The 22,884-nt window shown below is 55.0% G+C and overlaps 12 protein-coding genes across 13 annotated transcripts, besides 10 other annotated features; 7 read left to right on the plus strand and 5 right to left on the minus strand.

Moving 5' to 3' along the window:
* Nucleotides 1–307: 307 nt before the first annotated feature.
* EKO05_0010645 (ARF GAP with effector function(s)) lies at nucleotides 308–2,136 on the minus strand (the record flags this gene model as incomplete). The annotated part of the gene is made up of 3 exons (XM_038943589.1): nucleotides 308–1,573; nucleotides 1,625–1,947; nucleotides 2,022–2,136. The coding sequence occupies 3 exons, from the start codon at nucleotides 2,134–2,136 to the stop codon at nucleotides 308–310; spliced, it is 1,704 nt and encodes a 567-aa protein (XP_038793594.1).
* Nucleotides 1,071–1,185: a tandem repeat.
* Nucleotides 1,629–1,649: a tandem repeat.
* Nucleotides 2,137–2,153: 17 nt separating the features above from the next.
* Nucleotides 2,154–2,189: a tandem repeat.
* Nucleotides 2,190–2,558: 369 nt separating this feature from the next.
* Nucleotides 2,559–2,645: a tandem repeat.
* Nucleotides 2,646–2,705: 60 nt separating this feature from the next.
* Nucleotides 2,706–3,449, minus strand: EKO05_0010646 (uncharacterized protein; the record flags this gene model as incomplete). Its single annotated transcript, XM_038943663.2, has 1 exon — nucleotides 2,706–3,449. One exon carries the CDS (start codon nucleotides 3,447–3,449, stop codon nucleotides 2,706–2,708), a length of 744 nt encoding a protein of 247 aa, XP_038793595.2.
* Nucleotides 2,740–2,793: a tandem repeat.
* Nucleotides 3,450–3,528: 79 nt separating the features above from the next.
* Nucleotides 3,529–3,607: a tandem repeat.
* A 182-nt stretch (nucleotides 3,608–3,789) lies between these two features.
* Nucleotides 3,790–3,826: a tandem repeat.
* Nucleotides 3,827–3,966: 140 nt separating this feature from the next.
* Nucleotides 3,967–4,016: a tandem repeat.
* A 244-nt stretch (nucleotides 4,017–4,260) lies between these two features.
* On the plus strand, nucleotides 4,261–6,960 carry EKO05_0010647 (Transcription factor bye1; the record flags this gene model as incomplete). The annotated part of the gene is made up of 1 exon (XM_038947276.1): nucleotides 4,261–6,960. One exon carries the CDS (start codon nucleotides 4,261–4,263, stop codon nucleotides 6,958–6,960), a length of 2,700 nt encoding a protein of 899 aa, XP_038793596.1.
* Nucleotides 4,580–4,743: a mobile genetic element.
* Nucleotides 4,916–4,942: a tandem repeat.
* Nucleotides 6,961–8,385: 1,425 nt separating the features above from the next.
* EKO05_0010648 (uncharacterized protein) lies at nucleotides 8,386–10,146 on the minus strand (the record flags this gene model as incomplete). The annotated part of the gene is made up of 3 exons (XM_038943660.1): nucleotides 8,386–9,147; nucleotides 9,194–10,036; nucleotides 10,090–10,146. 3 exons carry the CDS (start codon nucleotides 10,144–10,146, stop codon nucleotides 8,386–8,388), a joined length of 1,662 nt encoding a protein of 553 aa, XP_038793597.1.
* A 531-nt stretch (nucleotides 10,147–10,677) lies between these two features.
* On the minus strand, nucleotides 10,678–10,989 carry EKO05_0010649 (uncharacterized protein; the record flags this gene model as incomplete). The annotated part of the gene is made up of 1 exon (XM_038947277.1): nucleotides 10,678–10,989. The coding sequence occupies one exon, from the start codon at nucleotides 10,987–10,989 to the stop codon at nucleotides 10,678–10,680; it is 312 nt and encodes a 103-aa protein (XP_038793598.1).
* A 1,037-nt stretch (nucleotides 10,990–12,026) lies between these two features.
* On the plus strand, nucleotides 12,027–13,415 carry EKO05_0010650 (uncharacterized protein; the record flags this gene model as incomplete). The annotated part of the gene is made up of 3 exons (XM_038943481.1): nucleotides 12,027–12,284; nucleotides 12,338–12,683; nucleotides 12,739–13,415. The coding sequence occupies 3 exons, from the start codon at nucleotides 12,027–12,029 to the stop codon at nucleotides 13,413–13,415; spliced, it is 1,281 nt and encodes a 426-aa protein (XP_038793599.1).
* A 205-nt stretch (nucleotides 13,416–13,620) lies between these two features.
* On the plus strand, nucleotides 13,621–14,058 carry EKO05_0010651 (uncharacterized protein; the record flags this gene model as incomplete). Its single annotated transcript, XM_059637815.1, has 1 exon — nucleotides 13,621–14,058. The coding sequence occupies one exon, from the start codon at nucleotides 13,621–13,623 to the stop codon at nucleotides 14,056–14,058; it is 438 nt and encodes a 145-aa protein (XP_059493798.1).
* Nucleotides 14,059–15,040: 982 nt separating this feature from the next.
* Nucleotides 15,041–15,346, minus strand: EKO05_0010652 (uncharacterized protein; the record flags this gene model as incomplete). The annotated part of the gene is made up of 1 exon (XM_059637816.1): nucleotides 15,041–15,346. One exon carries the CDS (start codon nucleotides 15,344–15,346, stop codon nucleotides 15,041–15,043), a length of 306 nt encoding a protein of 101 aa, XP_059493799.1.
* Nucleotides 15,347–15,745: 399 nt separating this feature from the next.
* Nucleotides 15,746–16,507, plus strand: EKO05_0010653 (uncharacterized protein; the record flags this gene model as incomplete). Of its 2 annotated transcripts, XM_059637818.1 has the most annotated exons (2): nucleotides 15,746–16,405; nucleotides 16,457–16,507. In XM_059637818.1, the coding sequence occupies 2 exons, from the start codon at nucleotides 15,746–15,748 to the stop codon at nucleotides 16,505–16,507; spliced, it is 711 nt and encodes a 236-aa protein (XP_059493801.1). The 2 variants fall into 2 exon arrangements, with proteins under 2 accessions (XP_059493801.1, XP_059493800.1); XM_059637817.1 differs by having other exon boundaries at nucleotides 15,746–16,507.
* A 342-nt stretch (nucleotides 16,508–16,849) lies between these two features.
* Nucleotides 16,850–17,263, plus strand: EKO05_0010654 (uncharacterized protein; the record flags this gene model as incomplete). The annotated part of the gene is made up of 1 exon (XM_059637819.1): nucleotides 16,850–17,263. One exon carries the CDS (start codon nucleotides 16,850–16,852, stop codon nucleotides 17,261–17,263), a length of 414 nt encoding a protein of 137 aa, XP_059493802.1.
* A 1,100-nt stretch (nucleotides 17,264–18,363) lies between these two features.
* On the plus strand, nucleotides 18,364–19,963 carry EKO05_0010655 (Cholesterol 7-alpha-monooxygenase; the record flags this gene model as incomplete). The annotated part of the gene is made up of 3 exons (XM_038943495.1): nucleotides 18,364–18,542; nucleotides 18,592–19,026; nucleotides 19,084–19,963. 3 exons carry the CDS (start codon nucleotides 18,364–18,366, stop codon nucleotides 19,961–19,963), a joined length of 1,494 nt encoding a protein of 497 aa, XP_038793601.1.
* Nucleotides 19,964–20,837: 874 nt separating this feature from the next.
* On the plus strand, nucleotides 20,838–22,825 carry EKO05_0010656 (uncharacterized protein; the record flags this gene model as incomplete). Its single annotated transcript, XM_059637820.1, has 8 exons — nucleotides 20,838–21,466; nucleotides 21,512–21,534; nucleotides 21,590–21,703; nucleotides 21,753–21,797; nucleotides 21,849–21,876; nucleotides 21,925–22,118; nucleotides 22,176–22,697; nucleotides 22,746–22,825. The coding sequence occupies 8 exons, from the start codon at nucleotides 20,838–20,840 to the stop codon at nucleotides 22,823–22,825; spliced, it is 1,635 nt and encodes a 544-aa protein (XP_059493803.1).
* Nucleotides 22,826–22,884: the final 59 nt, after the last annotated feature.

A 22,884-nucleotide genomic window follows, 5' to 3' on the forward strand; every position in this document is an offset into this window, starting at 1 on the left:
GCGGGGTTTGGTTCTCATCCTTTTCATTTTCATCTCTGCACCTATACAGCGGCCCAGCTACTCCTTTCATGTACTTTGAATCGTTCGTCAATCTATGCGAATACTCCAAGATGCCACCCGACCCCGATCCACACCTGCTCTACTCCCAGACGTTGGAGAACAGGTCATCGTTTCCGCCCCCGATCCACACCTGCTCTACTCCCAGACGTTGGAGAACAGGTCATCGCTTCCGCCCCCGATCCACGCCTGCTCTACTCCCAGACGTTGGAGAACAGGTCATCGTTTCCGCCCCCGATCCACGCCTGCTCTACTCCCAGACGTTGGAGAACAGGTCATCGCTTCCGCCCCCAAATCCTCCTGCAGGCTTGCTCGAGCTCGTCGCGGTGTTTGTCGTGGTTGTCGTTGTGGGCGCGGCGCTGCTCCAGCCGCCAAAGTCGTCGTCGCCGCCCCACCCAGGACTCTTGGCCGGCACGTGCGATGTGGTGGCAGCGGGTGCAGCGGGTGCAGCGGGCTGGCCGGGTGCGTTGGACGACCAGACGTCGTTGCTGCCCCACGCATCCATGTTGCCGTAGTTCACAGCCGGCTGGCTGGGCTTCGGCGCTGCTGGTGCAGCAGGCTGAGACAGGTGGAAGGCAGAAGATGCGGGCGGTGGTGAGGAGACGGGCGAGAACGTTCGCTGCGGAGCGGACGCGGGCGCGGGCGCAGGCGCGGAAGGCATCGAGAGGTCGACGAGGTCGCCCATGCCAGAGGACGAGGCTGCGGGCTTGGAGGGTGCGGGCGTGTTGAACGACGAGTAGTTGGCGAGGCCGCTTGAGGGGCTTGTGGTGCGCTTCTGGACAGGGGGGGAGGTGGGCTTTGCGTCGAAGAAGTTGCCGCCGCCACCAAACATGTTCGAGGACGATGTGGACGCGGGCGGCCTTGTGCTGGAGAAGGCGTCGAGTCCGGAGAAGGGCGAGGGCTTGGGCGCCGGCGCGGCGTTGAAGGACAGGCTGCCAAAAGCGTCGTTGATGCCGCCAAAGGCTGACTGAGATGGAGGCGATGCAAGACCACCGAGCGACTCTTGCCGTGCGTGTTGCTGTTGCTGTTGCTGTTGCTGTTGATGTGGCTGTTGCTGTTGCTGTTGCTGTTGCTGTTGCTGTTGATGTGGCTGTTGCTGTTGATGTGGCTGTGGCTGTGGCTGTGCTGCGGGCTTGGGTGTCGAGGCGTACAGAGACAGGATCGACTGCTTGAGGTCTGGTCTCGACGGGGCAGCGGAGGCACCTGCTGGACCGGTGCTGGATGGCCTCGCTGGCGGTGCCGAGCTGCCTCCCAGAAAGTCCAAGCCCAGCAGCGAGTCGCCAGCCTTGGTTTGTTTGGGAGGGGCGGCCTCTGCCTTTGGTGGTGGTGCCCTTGTTGCCGCTGGCGGCCCAGTGCTCGATCGTGGAGGGGCCGGTGTGGCGTCGCCGAAGAGGTCGATCGCCGGGGCCGGCTTCGCGTGCGGAGGAGGCGGTGGTCGCGAGGCTGCGGCGTTGCCAGCCAGACGTTGCGAGGCCGATCGTTCAACCTGGATCTTCTCCTGCACCTTGGACAGCGGCTAGAGAGGGTCGTCAGTAGTTGCGCTTTGTTGTACTTGGTCTGTACGGACCAGATCGTCGTCGTCGTCGTCGTCGCCCAATTGCGATGGATCTGGCATGGGCCCGTCCATGACCCAGCGCTTGGACTCGTACTTTGTGCGGATGAAGTTCTCGATCTTGGCCTCCGAAGGCACATGGCCGGGTGCCAGCTTGGCTTCCCAGTACTTGTTCGCCCGGGCGTTGCCCCACCTCAGCACGCTCTGCAGCTGCTCATCCGTCCAGGTGTCGAGGTCGACCGACTTGACCTTGGAGATGTGGGTGCCCATGCCGCGGTGAATGCCTGAGCAGCGGATGCATATGAAGACACCGAGGTTCCAGCTGGCCCATCGTGGGTCTGTGCAGTCGTCAGTCTGTGTGTGGGAGGCGGGAGGCGGGAGGCGGGAGGCTGCACAAGGCCGGAGGGCATACGCTTGTTCCTCTTGCAGTCGGAGCATGTCTTGTTGCCTTGGAGCTTGACGAGGTTCTTGAGTGTTGCGCGGTTCTGCTCAGCGCGATCAGCGGCGGGATTGGGCCGCCGCGACATGGCGGGGGGTCGAGGTCGTGTGGGTGTGGGTGTGGGTGTGCGTGGTGAGCGTGCCGAGTCTGGATGCGTGGGCTTGCCACTGGCTGGCCTTTGCAGCTAACTGTACCGCTGGCGCAAGAGTTTGTGCCGAGGGACAGGTGGTGAGAGGGATGCTGTTGCGGACCTTGGCATCTGCCTGTTCGTGCCCGAAACCATTGACGTTTCCTGGCCTTGGCGAGGTGGTCGGTGACATCTCGCTATGATTGGCCATGTTCGATGTGGTTCACTTGACACTTGTGCAACGGGGCAGCTTGCAGCTTCCACTATACGCAAACACTTCATCATGCTAGGCAAAAGTCGGCCGGTGGGAGTGTGCTTCGTGTTGGTGCAGGGATCTACATGACGTCTAATCAAGGGCATGGTCTTGCGACGACCACCCTGGGTATCCTATCCTATTCTATCCTGCCCTATCCTATCCTATCCTATCCTGTCCTGTCCTATCCTGTCCTGTCCTATCCTGTCCTATCCTAACGGTTGTGTTGTACAAGTATACATGTTACAGACCAATCATCGCGCCGTCTACAAGTCATTCACGCGGGACGAAACCGCCAGTCGTCCCAGTCTTCGTCGTCGTCGTCGTCGTCGTCGTCGTCGTCGTCGTCGTCGTCGTCGTCGTCGGCCTGCATTTGCACCGGTGATGTTTCGGCTGGGGCTGGGAGCTGTGCAGATTGACTTCGCAGCGCCTCTCGTTGATCGCGCAGCTTCTTGACTCTCTCGTCAAGTCCTTCCATTTCTTCAAACTCGTCTTCGAGTGCTCTGGCCGCCTCTTCCTTGTCAGCTTCCATGTCTTCCTCTGTCCTTGCGCGCTGTGCCATCTGCTCTTCTCGGGCTTGTGCGGCGAGCTCGGCTGCGGTCATTGGCGCGGCTTCTATCACGGCGCCTGATGCGAACGTGTGTCGTGGTGGTGGTGTTGGCTCCTTGTTCATCTCGGTAAGGAAGGCATCCAGCTCGGCCTCAGCCGAGGGGTCGAGTGGCGGAGGGGCGGATTGGGAGGATTCCTGCAGCTGTGCTGCTGGTGCTGGCGGGGTCTGCTCGAGCGCTTCTGTGACCTCGTCAGGCTCAGCGCGGGCATCGAAGAAGCCAGCAGGCACACCGGCAGCCTGCTCGGTGCGAGACCTCTTCTTGTCCTCTGGGCCGTCCTCTGAGCCGTCCTCTGCAGCCTTTCTCTTTCTCGAGACGGGCGCGGGTGCGGGTGCTGGCGCCTGCTTCGGGGGCTTCCTGGCCTGTTCTCGTGCAGCTCTCTGCTGTCGCAGCAGTGTTCGTGCGTCCGCCATGAGCCTGGGTTGGCCGCGTCGCAGATGTTTGCTATTGTCCAGGCCTGTTTCGTGCTGTTCGGTGCTGTCTGGTATGGGTTTGTTGTTGTCTGTTGTCTTTGTTGTCTGTTGTCTGTTGTCTGTTGTCTGTTGTCTGTTGTCTGTTGTCTGTTGTCTGTCGTCGTCTGCGTGATTTGGTGAATGTCTTTGTCGTCTGCGTGACTATTGCGCGTGCTCGCTGTCCAAGGCCAATGCGCGGAAATGACGCTGCCGGCCGAAGCTCGGGCTAACGTTAGTCAACGCTCAAGCATCTCCTCACAGGCTCACGCTCTCCACCACACGACCCGCGCGACCCTCGCGACCCTCATCCCCTCATCCCCTCATCCCCTCATCCCCTCCCCCCGCCACCACCCTCCATTGCCTCTCCCCTCCGCGCCCGCTGCAGCGCCCCCTCACTGACCCCCCCTCTGCGCCCCCTCACTTGGCGCGACGCGTCCAGGTACCGCGCGACGACGGCTTCGAGCCTGGTGGAGGTCTTGCACGGACTGCACGGACAGCACGGACAGCACGGACAGCACGGACAGCACGACCTTGAGCCCGGCAGGCGCTCACCCCGTCGCGCCTCCAGTTTCCCCAGAAGGGCGGGAGCACTTGTTTGCGCTCGTCTCCCTAGCTAGACGCTCAGCCCAGAGCTCCGTTTGCCTGCGCATCTGCTTGCGCGACGGCCCGGGGCCCTCCATAGAGAGATTGTGAACCTGCTTGAGCCCATTCTTTACGCTGCTGCACCTGTCGTCGCGTCCCCATTAAGCCCGCTCCATCCGCGTCAGACACCATGGCCGGTAAGCAAGATGCAGCGACACGCGACACGCCGAGGAGGCGGTTGCGCACCCCTCACGCCCTCCCAGCGCGCACAGCAGCTCCCACGCCTGACCCGGAAGCTAACCTGCCCTGCACAGACGAGACGCGCCGCTCTGGCCGTGCCAACAAGGGCCACCACAGGACAAGAGATGCGCTCGACGAGCCTGCCACCGCCCAGAAGCCAAAGGGCAAGGCGGCAAAGCCCGGCCGGAAGACAGCGACCCCGGCCGAGACCCCGACACAGTCCGTCGAGCCCGAAGCAGAGGAAGCAGAGGACGAGGGAGAGGAAGAGGAGGAGGAAGAGACCATCTACCGCTGCGTCTGCGGCGTCCAGCGCGAGATTGGCGGCCGCGACATGATCTGCTGCGACAACTGCGACGCCTGGCAGCACAACATCTGCCTGAACCTGCCGCCAAGTGACATCTGGGGCGACAAGCCGTACTACTGCGAGCAGTGCAAGCCCCAGGACCACTCCGACCTTCTCGCCGCCATCGAGCGTGGAGAGAAGCCGTGGGCGCGCAAGAAGGGCGCCAAGAGCAAGCCGCGAGCCAGCGACGTCAAGCCCGAATCCCACACACCACAGCCCAGCAGCGCTCCCAAGCCAGCTGCCTCCAAGCCGGCTGTCGACGCCACCCCCACCCCCACCCCCACCCCCAAGGAGAGCTCCAACGGCACCGCTCCACCAAAGGCATGTCATCCCCTCGCCCTGCCTGCCATCCACTTCCATGCTAACCACCACCGCCACCAGCCGGAAGAGACGCCGAAGAGCCAGCCCCAGTCTCCACTGGGCGAGAAGCGCCGCCGCGAGTCGATTGCGGACAAGGACTCCAAGACTAAGAAAAGACGCAAGTCGAGCCAGCACCAGGACAAGTCCGCCGCCAAGTCCGCAGACGTCGCCTCTCTGCCGGATAAGCAAAGGGCCATTGCCGAGAAGCTGCAAGAGACCATGGTGCCTTTGATTACCGAGGCCTCGAACGCCAGAGGCTACAGCATCCCCGACGCCGAGACGGCGCAGTCGCTCGCTACACGCTTCGTCCTGCAAATCTGCCGCGCTGCCGTCGACCACCATGGCGAGCCGTCCGGCCCAGACTCGCCGTTTGCCCTTCGCCTACGCGCCATCATGTTCAACGTCAAGAAGAACGCCTTCCTCGTCGATCGCCTCCTGTCAGGCAGTCTGAAAGCGGACGAGCTAGCCACCATGGCCACGGAGGAGATGGCGAGCGAAGACAAGCAGCGGGAGTATGCTGCCATGAGGGAAGCTGCCGAGAAGCAGCTCATCTTGACCGACGAGACTGCGCCCCGAATGCGCAAGACACACAAGGGAGACGAGCTGGTAGATGACGAGAACGCAAACGACAACACCGATTTCCACGCACCGCAACTGAGGGAGCGAGAAACCGAGGACGAGGACCAAAGCACGCGCCCACGTTCTTCTGGCCGTGATGGTCCCTCTCAAACGCCAGTCGATGCAGCCCATCCACTTCCCGTCGACACAGACAGTGCCCGACGACCCTCGACCAACTTCGACATCAACTCCGTCTTCGACAAGGTCCGATCGCCACAGAACAAGCAGCAAGCATTCATCCCTCGCAGGCAGAGTTCCATGCAGGAGAAGCCTCAACAGTCAGTCGACGACGCAGACGTGGATCGACTGCTCAAGGATGAAGACAACGACGTGGACATGTCTGGATACTCGACCGATCCCACGGTATGCTGGCAGGGCTCCGTTACCATGCAGTCCATGGAGCCGTTCGATGCCGTTGCTCGATTTGTGGCGGGTGGCGACTTCGGCCAAGTCGTGCCTTGGGAGAAGCTGCTCACCAAGCAAGTCTCCATTCAAGGCCGCATAGAAAACGCCAAGGGTGATGACTACATTCGCGGCATTGCGAGGTCTGAGAGTCACGAGGTGGCCATCCTCGCTGTTAGTCCTGTCACCTCGGAAGGACGATCGGTGTTCGACCACCTTTACGAGTACTTCCACTCCAGACAACGCTGGGGCGTTGTACCCATCGATGCAGGCAACGAGATCATGCGAGACCTCTACATCATCCCGATTGAAGCAGGCGGCAGCAACCTACCACCGTTTATCGACATGCTCGAGCACTGCACCATCGAGACGCCGCGCAAAGAACACATGCTGCTGCTGACCCTCATCGCCAAACTCCCTGAAGTCAAGCCCCAGCTTCCTTCCACCGAACACTTCGAGCGCTACCCGGCTCAGGACGTCGCCATCAATCAGATTGCTCAGCCTGCACCACCAATGGTGGCCCAAAATGGTGTGCCAAACGGCCCCAGTCCGTCGCCAGTCACCATGACCAACCCTCACGCACCCCAATACTCACCCATGGCCGGAAACTTTCCGCCTGCACCCTACGGCAACCCGTACGCTACACCGCCTATGGCTACCGCTCCACCTCCACAGCCCCAGCCCGCCGCGAACGCCCCAGCGCACCACCGTATTCCTAAAGCGCTTGAGCTCCTAGGCCCGTACATTGACTCTCCTGTAGTCATCCAGATGCTCAACAGCTTCTCGCAGAACGAACAGGTTGCGCAAAGGCAGATGAGCAGTCTCAGAGACATCTTCGACCAGGTTCCCGAGGCAAGAGAGAACATACAGGTGCTGACGCAGCATCTGGCGCAGAAGAGTGAGCTGCAGCAGCAACATGCATCGTAGATGAGGCGTGGTAGCAGCGGGTGCGCGGTTGCTTCGAGCGAAAGACTGAGCGTTGCTTCAGTGACATGATCGACTGCTGTCGCGATGGATGGATTAAGCAGAGGGTGGTACTGTAGTTCGTTCTTGTGCTTTCTTGTCTTGATACCCCATGTGTGGAGCAGCGAGATGGGGGGTCGTGTGAGTTTTTGGATATCGAAATGTTATTATTCCCGTACACTCCTTCCTCCCACCTCATCCTCTCCATCCTTCCCACGCAGCACCGTCTCCCTCCATCACATGCACAATCTCGACAAGTCGGTTTCCACAGCCCGCCAAGCTCGCTTGCCAGTCTCGGCCGCACCCAACGCCCGCCGCAATCCTTACCAAAACAGATGGCGTCTCTCCCTCGGTCCACCGTCAAACAAAGTCCGGCCAGCCCCAAGCGGCTCCGCACTCCCTTATCTTGCAACCTCAACCCCCCCAGCCCTGCGTGCATCCCAGTCTCTCCCCAACCCTTTCTGACTCGAACCCCTTCCCTTTCTCACTCGCCCATTGGACACGCCGACAGACGCGGGAACGCCTATGTTCAACACCGCTCCGAACTTGCCTCTTCCAATGCGTATCGTGCGAGTATCTTGCCTTGGCTGCCCCGCTAGCGCTGCCCCGCTATCACCGGGTTTCCGCTTCCTTGCCTTTGAGCGCCGCCTCGTCAGATCCGCGTAGAGGTGCAGCATCGAAGGCGGTTCCCCCGGGGGGGGGCACGTAGCATAGCATATTCGTGAGTCGACAGACGGGGGTGGATGGGCGTGCTGCGAGCGTGCGTAACGGACGCATTCGATTAGCTAGCTAGCTAGCTCTGAAGAACAGAGATGGTGCGGGATTCGATGATGCGGGATTCGATGATGCGGGCTTCCACGTCCCTCATCTGCGCTGCGCTGGTCGTGGATGCGTGCGGGTACCGTATCCGCGCTGCAATCGATGGAATGCAGGACCTGCCCGAAGGGGGTGCGCCGTCAGCCTCGTGTGCAAGGGTCGCGGGTAGGGTACCCGGTGTTGCACGATTCTCTTGGGGCTTGGGGTGGGTAGCATGTGCGATTCTCACGGTGCGAGGGGAGGTGGCACTGCGCGACTGGTCTCAGGAAGGCGTGTTAGATGAGCTGTTGTGTGAGGGGTTTCATATATTAATGCTGGCTTGTTCCGCAGTGCGATGTCATCTGTTGGGTGATGTAGTGTGCCTTGATTAAGTGCTTACAGGACCCCGTTGGCTGTTCTTTCTGTTGCGTTGGGTACGGGCCAGAACACGTCTATCCCAGCCACCCACCACAGCAAGCAGACCAGGCCGGGGCTGCGCTCAAGGCCGCGATGCGATCCCGGTCCAGCCAAGATGGCAAGGCCAGGAATTCCAACTACTCGTGGCTCTGTGAAAATGCTCGGTCGTTGCAGAGCTCACAAATGCATCCACGCTCTGACCAATCCGTTCATTCCCCTCTTCTCGCCCCATCTCTTCAGCATCGCCATCGCGTTGCTCGTCAATTCTTCCGTCGGTCCGAGTATGGCGACAACCACAACCGGCGTCACACTTCTGATGAAATCGAACCCTACAGTCTTTGTGCCCTCTAGATGCCCCGCTGTCCGCAGTATCAGATCTGCCGACCGCTCCGCCTGATGGAGGAGACTGGCAAGGGAAGCGCTCGATACTGGTGAAGAGGCTAGTAGTGTCGACGGGCTGCGATCGAGGTCTTGGGTATTGAGCTTGTGGAGGAGGAGCGTGAGCGTCAACTGGACGGCTTCGAAGGTTACGACTGTGAGAGCGACAAAGCTGTCTGGTAGCACGACATCCGTCGATGTTCCCTCGAAGGCAGGTTTCACGCCGCTCACAGAAAGACTTGCCATGTCGGTTGCGACTGTATGCAGACCTGATGACAGGGTGGTGAGGTAGGGGTATGCTGAAGCCCACTCGTCTAGGTCTTTGATAAGCTCCCTAGTTCGTCTCCGGCAGGGGTCCAGATCGACGTTTGGCGAGAAGGGCGAGTTGAAGAAAGTTTGTAGACTGCCTTTGATCTGACACAAGCTGATGCACTCGGGGATCATAAGCATGATGTCTGCCAGATCATGGTGCGCATTGCGGGGCATATCGATAAAGGGGATTGTCATCCAGTCCGGGGAGGCGAAGACAGAGGGTTTGTTCAAGATGAGTGCCTTTTGTGCCTGGCGATATAAGTGGGTTTACTATCATGTTCAGGTGTCGACTCACATCAGAAACACGCATAGCCTTGAACATCGGCCACACGACGCCAGACTTGCAGTTCTCAGGCCCTCGCATCTTGATGATCTCGCAAGCTGCAGCTACGTGATGCAGCACACTGTCGGAGGTTGTACCGGCATACACTTCGTACAGCCCTAGTATGATAGGCACTAAGATCTCCTCATCGTCTGGCATTCGATTCTGAACACCCAGTCGGGACAGCGACATCCTCTGTGCGTTGAGGGAGACTGTATACCATCGGTACGAGTCCACCAGAATGGTGGGATCATGGTGTAGCTTGGCGAAAAAGGCCATGGAAGCTGCGCGTATGGACAGCTTCACAGCAGGCTTAGCTGCTTTGCTATGTATTACCGGCAGGTGGGTAAGCCATGGTATCTCGGGTGTGTGGGACCGAGTGTTCTGGTTCATTTCAACAAAATGAAGAAGGAAGGCTATGTCCAGCGCGTCACCTTGGATCTTAGACGGCTGATATAGTTGGGGTGCTCTGTACTGGTATCGTATTGTCGCAATGGCTTTCTCTGCTTCTGAGGGCAGTGCGTCGCCCTCTCTGGGCGCTGATGACAAGGGGAAATTGTGAAGCGATGTTTCTGAACCAGAAGGCTCTGGTTTGGTCGTCAAGGCTGAGCGCCTCCTCGTAGACGGCGTCTGTGCCTGCGCATCGTCTTCGCGTACGGGTACCACAAGGGCGGGTTTGGTCACGGTTTTCTTCTTCTTTGCTCTTGGCTTGGTGACTCGATCGGTCATGTCAATGATGACCGAGCCTATGATGGGACCGGAGCATTGCAGCCCCAAGCGTCGACATTGGTTACAGAACTCTGGCGTCTCATCGCACTATCGTATTGCTTTTAGCTCCCGGTCGATCTCCGCAGGGCTTGTGGCGTTACCTTGACACGACGCTCACGGCATTGGGTGCACGCTCTGCTCCGTTGAGCTTTGGGCATGAGTGAGTTGTTGGCAATGTGTCACTGCACGTGGAAACGGTGGAGCGAGGAATGAAAGAGGGAATTCCAGCGACGCGGATGGGCCGACGGTGTTGAATGCAGGTGTCATCACAGCGCCCGCTAGCTGCCGCGCTCTAACGGGGGTGGGGATAGTCTGCTGGCAACGCCCCGACTGCTCCAGAACTGGCTGAAGTACTTTAACCAGGTTGTGAAACCGTCGAATGCAAGGCTCACACACGGAGAAGCTGTCACGAGACCTGCGATGGCGTGAACGGTGGCTTTTGGGTGGAGTTGGGGAGGTTTGCTGCCATGCAGGTGTCGCAGATCACCAACACGAGCTTGGCCGAGGTTCCGGCTGCATGTAGCCTGCAGGGTCAACCGAACAGGGGAGCAAGGAAGGGTGTCAGAACGCTGTTTGAAAAGTTGATAGACTGGATTGGGTTTTGACAGCGCGCTAAGATATTCAACAATGCTGATTGATGCATGCTCGTCGCCAACAACCGCTTCTTCCTCTGCGTAATCTGTGCTGTTCTACAACTCGCCCTTCGCGCCCTTCTTCGCACCCTCCTGCTGCAGCTCCTTGATATGGCTGTCGTGGTCGTTGATCTTCTGCTTGTCCGCAGCAATGTTGCTCTCGCCTGAGCTGGCAAGGTCCTCGCGCCATCGGCCCTTGCCCTCCTTCTGCTCCTTCAGCTGCTCCTGCTTTTTCTGCTCGAGCTCTTCGGGTGAGCGGTTCCCGTCCTCCTTCAGCAGCATGCGCGGTGTTGTGGAGAGTGCGCGGCGTGTGATGGGAGAGAAGGAGATGATGGGCCGGAAAGCGGAGACAAGCGCGCGGGGTGCCATGGTGGTGGTGTTGTAGAGGTAGTGGGAGATTGATAAGGGTTTGGAGAGAACAATTGAGCTGGTGTAATGTGTTTCTCGAAGAGTTCGAGTGGATGGGAAGAGCTTTGCAACCAGTCGAGCTCAGAGGTGGGAGTCTACCAAGCTCGTCATTGCGGTGACGTCACCGGTTGGCGCGAAAGTGATCAACACCAAACCGACTTGGCATAGCCCACGATACCTTGGATGTACACTAGACGTACGCCATAAATACCAAAGGTCAGAATACACGGCGCGACAGTATGTTCACTCGGTCATTTTGCAAAGTCTTGGCACGATCTACTGCTCACGCGACTTACTGCATTGGCAGCCAAGACGTCTACTCCATGGGTGTAGACCAGGTGTGTAGACCCGGCACTGATTCGTAGATTAGAAGGGCATGATGTTGGGGTTGGGGTTGGGGTCGGTGTAAAATTATGTCATGTTCTGTATTGAACTGCTCTTTCCTCGTTTTGACTTCTTGCTGATGAGCTCTTTCCTGGATTTGCATATTCGTCTTCGTCGGCCTTTCCAGTGAACGTCCCTTTTGCCATGTCATAAGTGTCTTTCCATGCAGAAGAAATGCTCATTGCTCATCCTATTTACTATGGTATATCTTCTCCTCAGTATAAGCGGAAAGTGTTGGCCTGTTTCTTTAACAGGGTTCCTCATATCTTCAATGGTGCATGCTCGGGACAATGAGCACCGAGCCATGCGAGCTTTACTCCATGATCTGCACGACCAACGGCTGGACTAACCACAAAGACGCTTCCAATTCGTGCAACATCTCAGGATTCGTGGGACAAAACGCCTCCCCGCACTTTCCTTCCCGTTCTTGCGCATGTCAATCGTCGTTCGCAGCTTCAAAGGGCAAAACATCCGACTGGTCGATGGGATCAAACTGAAAACAGGACAGGCCGTTGTTGCAGCCACCTTCTTCTCCAATGCAGGTTCAAACATAAGCTTGATGTGGAAGCTGATCACGTCGCATCATGCTCCAGAGCTTGCATCACATCATCATAATGAAGCTTGAAATACTCTTTTTAGTCACGCTATTGTGCTTGCCAGGCTACGCAAAACCTACAAGCAGTCGCAAGACGTGTACCATCAAAGCCAGCGGCACTAATCAAACCGACGATGCACCTGCGATCAGAGCAGCTTTCCAGGAGTGCGGCCGACATGGCAAGATCGTCTTCAGACCCACGACTTACTATGTCAACTCAGTGCTCAACATTACCGACCTCGAGGATGTTGACGTAGATGTGCAAGGCCATCTGCTTGTGAGTAGGATCATCATGTGTACTTGCAAAGACCATGTCTGAAGTGAGTGCAGTGGAGCACCAACATCCAGTACTGGCTGAATGCGTCTCTTCCCGTTGGTTATCAAAACCAGTCCACAGCCTTCGTCCTTGGTGGGAACAACGTTCGAATCGACGGCCACGGCGTTGGTACACTGAATGGCAACGGAGACTACTGGTATCAGTGGATCAAAAAGCAGCCTAACACATCAAACTATCCTGGTCGCCCACACCAGCTCACTTTCAACGGGCTTACAAACTCCGTCGTGAAGGGACTGAATTTTTTGAGAAGCCAGATGTGGACAGTGTCCATCATCCATAGCTACGACAGCGTCTGGGAGGACATTTTCATCAACAACACTGGCAATGTAGTGTCAAGCTGTAAGTCGCCTGGGTAATGAAATATCCCATGACATCAGACTTACGATGTTGGCAGCGAACACCGATGGCGCTGATACCTTCTTCTCGTCGAACCTCGTGTTCAAGAACTTGACCGTCTACAATGGCGATGACTCATTTTCCGCTAAAGCAAACAGTACCAACATCACACTACTCGATTCGCACTTCTATCATGGACTTGGTATCGCCATCGGCTCAATTGGACAGTACAATGACCAGTTCGAGACGGTCGAAAGCTTCCACGCCGAGAACATCTACTTTGAAGACACGCTGCACGCGTTCTACATCAAGACCTGGACTGACGACCGAGTCGGTTATCCTCCCAACGGCGGTGGTGGAGGGCTTGGTTTCGCTCGAAACATGCAAATGAGGAACTTGACCGTGAAGAACGCCCGCGGAGGCTTATTCACGGTCAGTCAGTGCACAAGGTTCAGTGGTGCACCCGGAGTCGGCAATTGCACCAACAGTCAATTCCAGGTGAGAGATGTCAACATCCAAGGCTTGAAGGGAACAACCAAAGACCGTAGAGTCGTAAGCCTGCAGTGCAGTGCTGTAGCACCGTGTACGAACATTGCTTTGAGCGATGTCGATGTGAGGTTTGCTGGCAACGGAACCACATTGGATAACTATCTTTGCGGGAACGTAGTGGGTAACAAGGGATGGGAGTGTACGGGACCGGTCTGTGTCGGTGGGAGTGCAACGGGAGGTTGTTGATGCGGGGATTGGAAAGCTTGACGGAAGTCGTTCAAGCCATAAAGATGCGGTCAGAAGAATGGAGAAGTGCCCCTCCTTTCATGTTTCCGAATAAACCGGATGTAAGCCCGTGCGCCGCCCGGCATCAACACCACGAAATTAATGAATCCACAAGGCCTCTACAGGCCTAAATCAACGCGTTTTGTTCCTAATTTTCTTGCCCTAAATGCCTGAGATAGTTAAGAGGGCTGGGAGACGTTTTCATCAGCACTTTAACACCCCGCCGCCGGTGTACGTGTCTGATGAGGCGTCCCAACAGCACCTCCACACACCTCAGCGCAGTGCAATCCTGGGTATTCTACACTTCTGCGACGTACACCACATACCTTGCTCTTTTAAAGATATTAAAGCTGCCCTTAATATCCCTCACTTAACTGCTTATGAGGTTGCTCAGTCTAAGGAGCCACGTACACTCCATCACAGCAACCACTCAGATGCACAGGGTGCACCACGACAGCTCACCGGAGCCAACGCACACGCAATAGTCGACTATCTAGATCACTGCCAGTTTGAAAAGAAAGCAGAGACTTGGCAGGACATACAGGTTGAGGCTGGGGTTATTCCACAAGGTGGGAAAGAGGCCTATTCACGCATTACAATATAGCGTAGAGTGCAGGAGATTGCTCCTATTACTAAGCATATTGCAGCTCAGGAGGATGATTATCCTCCTCATCGTCAGCGTGAGCGTCGTGAGTGGTGTAATACCCAGCTTCAAGTGCGTCCTCGTGGTAAACACTGGAAGAGTGTCTTATGGTGTGATGAGTTACATTAGAAAACTGGCCCACGACACAAGCGTAAGATCAAGAGGAGAAGAGGCAAGGGTGAAAGAAATAAGCCAGAGAACGTGCAGTATGATAAGCACCAGAAGCAAGAGCCAGAAGAGGTAGCAAAGGAGAGAAAGTTCCATCTCTTCTGTATGCTTAGATACAACTTTGCATAGTGTATGCCATATAAGACGTCTCACAGCAATAGCAAAATAACAAGCAAGGTGTTTATTAAGAAGATTTTACCAGCGTTACACACTAAGTTACTTCACTATGGTGGAGAGTGGTTATTGTACATGGACTTAGATAGTGCTCACACATCTAAAAAGACACTCAATTACATGTACCAGCATGGCTAGGACTACATTTTGGGATGCTTAAAGTCTCCAGATCTATTAATTATGGAGACTTAGGTATCTCCACTAAAGGAGAGGTTTTATAGGCGTACTTGTCGCTCAAAAACTGAAGGGATTTCACGTTTCTACCAGGTGTGGGCGGGTCTTAACCCTAAAAAGATCAACAAAACCATCACAGGCTACCCTGGCAGGCTGATAGAATGTCGAGATGTTGTTCAAGGACGTGCTACGAAATTCTAGCATTTTTTCTGATCAATCTGGCTCCAAAATTGAGTGATTTGGTGATAATTCGGCGTGGTGTTGATGCTGGGCGGCGCACGGGCTTACATCCGGTTTATTCTGAAACATGAAAGCCCTCTTCGTGAAGTCGCGCTAGTAGACCCCCTCACGCGAACCTCCACTTTCCTCGTCCCCTCAATCGACCATCCGTCATCCATCATATCGTATCGACGCTGCCTCAGCTTGTTCAGGCATCTGGCCATCTCGGTTCTGCCTGTTGCGCCATGTTGATGTATTCGTATCCACAACCTCGGTTCGTCTTCACAAGATGGGTTGGTTGGACACGCTTCCGGCTCCAGATATCCCCAGTATGGACTGCATGAGATGAGGAGAAGGTTTTCGGCGTTTGGTTGTGCTTTTCTTTATTCGTGTGGTATGGACACTGAAATGCGGAGGCTTCTACATGCCGCCAACCAAAGCATCGACATGACCTCGACACGAACTCAACACAAACAATCAGCAAGTCACTAATGCCTAGCCCTGTTGGTTGCATACATAGTACAGCATTCCGTCTGATTCAAGATGGTTCTGCTCCCGCGCCGCTTTGAAGAACAACAATCGCGCTCAATTGCGGCTACACCGCCTCGCTCGACTTGCCGTTGGAGACTTCTACAACATCATGACAGGCTACATTCGGGATTGTCGCTATCGGCGGAAACGTTTGAGCAACTTTGCACAACCGAGCTTACCCGGCAATGCCTGGCTTGAGTCGCGTAAAGACAATAACAATTCCAAGTTTTCACGACATCCTGTTTTCGTGCAATATAGCCTCTATTTTTCGATGGTCTGCCAAAATACTCTCCTCCAAAAAGATGAAGAGCAAGAGACAAGGAGAGCATGTCTGAGCGTTTGCGAAGCTGTTCAGCATCGTCTTCCAAGGGAGATTAGGGATATGATACTGGGGTATTTGTTGCTCGAAGATGGCGTGCACGCTCGACTATTCCACTACTATAACACACTCGACCCGAAAGCCCCAAGGCACTACTGGAACAAGGAGTTCACTGGAGAAGCAACCCTCCGTGAGCTGACTGAATCCTGGTATCGCTTGGTTCGCTTCGATTTCGACCGGAGCCTTGACTTCCTGCCACATTTGCTAGCCCAGGTCGATGCCACGCTGTGCTGCACACGCCAGGAGTTGATTGCAAAGGCGAGCTTCAAGATCCTACAATGTGACTTGGACGTATGGCCCGCAGCAGATGCGAACGGTATCCCTTCGCCACGGAGCCTGCTACTGAAGAACGTGGAGAAGTTGTTCTCGTTACGGCATGGCGCCAAGATCTACGTCGTACTTGAGTCACCATTGCCGTGGTTCTCAGGGTCGAAAAACCTTCAAGAGCGACAAGCTGGCTTCCTTACTCAAGTTCTGAATATTATTTTCCCGGCGCTGATACGTTTGCATCAAGCTGGCTACGAAATAGCTGTCGCCGTTGATCCTGGTTCGAATGTACGGTTCCTTGACGGACAGCAGATCTGGCGCTGCGAGCTGAACAACCTCATCACGCCCAACAATGCCCACTTTTCGCCTGAAGGCTTTGTCGAGAGATTTTGGAAGGTGTGCTATCGTTTCGGAATTAACACTGCGACTGTCGCTGATAGGAGGCAGGATGAGGGCAGAAAGCTCAAGTACAGATGCGTTGCTAGGACTGAAGTTTGAGATAAGAGGAGTTGCTCTTCTTGAAGCTCGACGATCAACGGCGAAAGCCACGATGAGTCCCACGCAAGTCTCGACGCGTGCTCTAGAAATTGCTCCTCAGATCACCAACACCATGAACGTCAAGAACGCTGCCGCTCCTCGTGCCGGTCAGTCATACAGGGTCAGTCATACACAGTCAATGACCTGGACTGCGCCATCGACCCAACCGGTTCGAGGTGCTCGAGGTGGCACCATCGCCTCGCTGGCGTCAAACCGATTAGATCAAGATAGCATGGTGGCAAAGGCAACCTTCGCATTGACGACGATACTGAATTCATCAGCATCAGCATCGTCAGGCCAATTATGTTGTTTCGACCCCCCACCGTCAGTGCAGTCGATTTGCCTCGATACTCCGCCGTCAGTGCGACTGGGTCGTTCTGGGGCCATAGAAACGTCAGTGGCAGCCCCGCCATCGACGAGAACGATGCCACCGAAAGAAGGAGCGCCACTAAAGAAAGCAGCGCCGTCAAGGAAGACTATCATGCCAGTCTCCACGAACCAGATGCTACCCACAATGTTTGCAAGAATTGTTCGATACAACACCGCAAAAACAAGGAGAGGATAGTTCACGACACAGACAGTGAAAGCGAGTTTGTCGATGACAGCTTTGTTGACGACACGTTGGTGCTTGAGAGCGAAGATAAGAATGTACCCCTACCAACCGTTTCTCCCTTCTTGAACAGGGCCTATTTCAGGCCTAAAGGAATAGGATCTTGACGTACTGGACCTTCCAGCAGCTCTTGATGCATTACGGCCCACGTTGGCCCTCAAGCCATTCTTACGGGACACTGCTGTTTTGCTGCTGCAGTATTGCATGATTGGGAATTTGAGCTGCGCGAGCACTGGCCCAGTCGACTCGAAATGATCCCGTGGCAATATTGGCAGCAGCATCGACAGCAGCCCTGCCCTTTCGAGCCAATCCTCTTCCTCCTTGCCAACAACGGCAATTTTTTCGACCCTTCATGCAAGGGAGACCTAGTTCAAGATCTATACGGTATGCGCGTATACCAACTCGCGTCGTTTGTGTTTCGCTATTAACGAAGTTCGGTCGCCCCTGTTTGACGTCAGGAAGATTCGTAGCTGTGACTGATATCGGCAAGAGGACTCCATAGCGGGCCCAATGAGACACGTCTAACTTAGAATGAGCCGACACTCTGGCATGTGTTGCTGTTCTTCTTGTTCTCTCAACGTTCTCTAGGGATGGCGACCTGTTGCATCCCTTTGTCTGCGCTACCGACACGGGTCTAACGCAAAACCACCAATCCGGCATTCGGATCTACCAACCACCGAGAGCTTGGCGCAAGGAAGTCGGCGACGTTCAGTTGTCTAATGTACTTACCTTTTTCACTGTCACGCTGTCTGACTCAAGAACTACACCGTCACGTTCCCTATGCGATCCACTCCCATGCTGTTGAACCAGGCGAGCGGGACCTGGCTAACCCCCTAGGTTTAAGCGATGCGTCCTTTGATCGTTGTGTATCTTTGTATGCAGGCTATTTTTGGTTGTTGGAATACCCAACGAGGCGAAGCATGGGTACTATGTACCATGCTCTGGCCTCGCTTTAACGTTCATGTTCACGCATGCGGCACCACCAACAACGTTCGTCACCTGTGATGCTTACAACTTTGACGCAGTATGATGCTCTTGGTAACTCGTCCGTCGCCAGTCGCCGACCAAACCTAAGCCATGAAGACGCGGAGCACTGTATGCAACAACGTCTCGAGAAGCTCGAGCTGATGTCGTATATAAGCATGCATGATACCCTTGAGGAAGTCGTAATAGCTAGGATCAACCTTCGATTCAAACAAGTCAAACTATGTCTGCCATTCTTGCAATAGGCGCTGCGATAGCTGTTATTGCGTACACTGCCTTACGATTCCTTCTACACGCCACACAAAGTGTGCGGGAGCCTCGACTCGTGGAAAGCCGGTTGCCATTTCTCGACTCAGTCATTGGTATAGCAAGGCAACGAGCGGACTATCTGGCCAACCTCGGGTACGTGCTTACAGGCAATTGTGAGATGAACAGTCTGACATGTGTACAGTACGCGTTTTCGCTTGCCAGTCCTGACTCTGCGAATGCCTTTCCAGCGTCTCTACGTCGTCCACGCCCCGAACTTGATTCAAGTCATACAAAGCAAAGCCAATGCTCAAACGTTCGTGCCAAACCTCCTGGACTTTGGTATGCTCTTCAGTGGGCTTAACACCGAATCTCAGAACATCCTTCGCAGCGCTTTTGGGTTGAAGGGCAATGGCTTTACAATGAGCGTACACAAATACCTTCTGTCCGGCCCTTCACTCAAGACCGCGACCAAGGCTGCAGTTGACAGGTTGACGGCCAGTGTACCGAACAGTTTCACTAGGAACAATAGGGGTGGATTGCAAGAGATGATTCGTCACGAGCTCACACTGGCATTGACTGGCGCCATCTACGGACCGGAGAATCCTTACGATGACCCGGCGATCGAAGCCAGCTGGAGGTAGGTTCACCATATGATACTGGAATCCAAGGGATTTGTAGTTAACTTGTTCACCAGAGACTTTGTTCCAGGCATCAATCACCTGCTGTACAGTCTGTTCCCGGCCCTGACGGCACGCAAAGCTCTTCGTGCTCGGGATCGGATTGTTTGTGCGTTCAAGAAGTATTTCGAGACAAGCGGCCATCTTCAAGCTTTCCCCATGGTTGCGGAAATGCACGAACTCAACAAGAGTCATGGTCTCACTACAGAAGAGGCTGCCAAGATGGAGATGGCTACATCACTGGCAATGCTCAGCAGTGGCGCGGTCACTTCCTTCTGGCTGATGTATCACATTCTATCAGATGAAAAAGTGACCGCAAGCATCCGCGAAGAGCTGGAATCAGTCATTGGCAGTTCCACCCCCGATCTCGTCAGGGCCGTTAACCTTGGAGGTGTCAAAGACAGCTGTCCCACACTCGTTGCTATGCTGAACGAGACTCTTCGTTATCACAGCACCGTCATCAATATCAAACAGGTCCAGCATGACACCACTCTGGCTGGGCAGTATCTCCTCAAGAAGAATGGCATTGTCATGATCCCGGGCAGAAGCGTACACCACAACAAAGATATCTGGGGTCCTTCCGCTGATGCGTTCGACCATCACCGATTTCTCTCTCCCGACTCGAGGAGGAATGTCTCAAGTACTTCAGCTTTTCGTCCTTTCGGTGCTGGTACAACAATGTGTCCTGGACGACACTTCTCGACCAATGTCACACTGAGTTTGGCGGTAATCATCTTGCTCAGATTCGATGTTGTACCCATGAATGGGGAGTGGAGGCAGCCTACAAAGCGTCGTGCGGATATGTGGAATGCGATGCCTAAGCCTGACCAGGACATCGATGTCAGATTCGCGCCAAGAGGTGAGGAGAAGTTCGAGTGGAAGTTTTTGTGGGAGTGAAACCACCAGGGTACTGCATGCCGGGCACGGCCAACATGGTACCTAGCTCTATTGCATCGTTTTCGACAGAGTTTTCAACACGTTGCTGCAAGAGAAGAGCCGCAATCGTTGTAATTTTGAGCATCAGGCTTACGACCTTCCGTCAGGAGCTAGCCCTAATGCCGCGCTAGCGTCTAATAGCGATCCGGCGATGCCGTTCCCCTCTTTCTCCTCCATCGCTAATACATGAAGATTATCGAAAGCTTTATTAATATCGCCGGTAATGCTTGGCTGTCGTAGATGTTCATGACGTGCTCAAGCCGAGATGATAAGCTCACTTTTACTTGGCATTGGGTCTTATTTCGCTGCTACATATCTTACCTTCCTATTGCAGCAAGTAGCTTCGAGGCTTAGCCGGCTAGAGCAGCCCGTCAACGATGTTAGAGATTCGTGAAGCTCTGCTCCAGCCTTGGACATGGAAACCGGTAGCAAGCACCAAAGCAATGACCACAACATGAAACTACGGTGTCCCAGTTCCCCTTCACCAAGCGACCAACCGGAAACCCGCGCAGAGCCGCACTGATCCAAAGGACAATACCTACCGTAGTACCTGTCCCGGGCTGCCCAGCGATCTTCACTGCGTTCAAAGCTACCCGTGGCCATCCATCCAATGGCGACAATCTGCACGAGGAGTAGTTTCCCCTTTGAGTCTAATCATTGTAAGACACGGGAACTATGCATCTGCTCCACGGACTTGCTATCCCAACAGTACGAGACAACCAGGGAAGCAATGATGTGAACTGGACCTTGTGACACTGAAAATCCAGGTATAAGTTAACGCCGGTCCTTGGGAGTTGACTGACTGTCAATACGTTTGTTGTTTCAGTCCACGAATATGGCACGCTTTACACAGCTTGCCATCCTTTTGGCGGCAGCTTCGCTCAGAAATGCTCGCGCTGCCTCTTTTGTTAAGCGACAGGTACCCGCCAATGCTACGGGTGTCACGACCATTACCTCGCCGCAGGGTGCACAGATACGGTACAAGCAGCCCGGTAAGCATGGCATCTGCGAGACCACACCGGGTGTCGACGACTATTCTGGATACATTAGCTTGAACGAAAAGACAAACATGTTCTTCTGGTTCTTTGAAGCCCGCGAGAACCCCTCAGAGAAGCCGCTCACGTTATGGCTCAACGGCGGACCGGGATCTGACTCCTTGATTGGTCTTTTCCAAGAGCATGGACCTTGTAATGTCACTGAAGACCTCAAGACTCAGCTGAATCCGTACTCTTGGAACGAGCACAGCAACATGCTATATCTAAGCCAGCCTGTTGGCGTAGGCTTCTCCTACGAGACTACAGAGGTGGACGATAAGGGCAGATACTCGCTCGTTGATCCTGACAAGGCCAACACCACCGAAGCTGCAGCCATCGGTGCCTGGCACATCCTGCAGGCGTTCTTGGAGCTCTCGCCCCAGCTCGACGCCGACATCAAGAACTTGACATTCAACCTGTGGACTGAGAGGTAATGCGATGCTATCTGCCAGCAACTCAACGCTAACTTGACCAGTTACGGAGGACACTACGGCCCAGGTAACCTTGCCTGTATCCAAGGTTCGCTAGGCAGTGTGTTGACCATCTATTGTAGGCTTCTACAACTACTTCTACAAGCAGAATGAGGCTATTCGAAACGGCTCTACCAAGGGCGTTGAGTTGCACATGGACACTCTTGGTATCATCAACGGTATCATCGACGAACAAAGTAGGAACTTCTGTTCGTAACAACGAATATTTGTGCTAACACAATGCAGTCCAGGCACCGTACTATCCCGAGTTCGCTGTCAACAACACCTATGGCATGTGAAAGGCGTATTTGGGGAGTGAGACGATTTCTAACAAAAGATTAGGCATCAAGGCAATCAACGACACGATCTAGTAGGTCAACCTACCTCTTACCGTCTCAGGGGCGCTAACGACCATCAGTACCTTCATGAAGCAGGCGTTTTACATCCCAGGAGGCTGTAACGACCAGATCGAGTACTGCAAACAGTCCGATCGCAGCACCGAAGACGGTCAACTCACTTGCTCTCAAGCCATGAACTTGTGCCGCTCCCTTGTAGAACAGCCCTTCTACGAATTTGGTGGTCGCGGCGTCTACGACATCCGCCATGCTTACCGTACGTTGTGGGACCCAAGATTCCAAAAGTTTTGATCATTCACTGACACCACGATAGACGACCCAACACCACCCGGCTACTTCGCGGACTTCCTGAATCTCGCCTCTACTCAAGAAGCTCTCGGTGTCAACATCAACTATACCTCCACTAGCTCGTCTCAGGTCTTCTCGGGCTTTTCATCCACCGGCGACTTTGTCTACTCCTTCATCGACGACCTCTCTGAGATCATCGGCTACGGCGTACGCGTAGCACTGCTGTACGGCGATGCGGACTACATTTGCAACTGGTTTGGAGGCGAAGCTATATCCCTCGCTGTCAACCATACCGACAAAGCCGCCTTCAACGCCGCCGGCTACACGCCGTTTTTGGTCGATGGAGTCGAGTACGGCGAGGTGCGCGAGTACGGCAACTTCAGCTTCACTCGGATCTACGAAGCGGGTCACGAAGTGCCATACTACCAGCCTGTCGCCAGCCTGGAGCACTTCAAGCGTGTCCTGGACCACGTTATCATTGCAGATGGCAGCAAGGTCGTGACGGACGATTACAGCACGAACGGAACCGCCAAGGCTACGCACACAGGTAGGGTGATGTGTTTCTGCTGTTGATGAGAAGCTAACGGTTCTACAGAGCCTTACGTAGCGTTACCGCCCACGAGCACACCCAGCGCTAACGCGACTGCTGTATGGAAGAAGATGCAGCGCTACTGAAGGTCATTCTGTTCATACAGTTCGATCTGCAAGCAGCGGTTGTACGAAGTCATGTTAGA

Source organism: Ascochyta rabiei, chromosome 20, assembly GCF_004011695.2.
Source record: "Ascochyta rabiei chromosome 20, complete sequence".
In the NCBI taxonomy this organism is placed as follows: domain Eukaryota; kingdom Fungi; phylum Ascomycota; class Dothideomycetes; order Pleosporales; family Didymellaceae; genus Ascochyta; species Ascochyta rabiei.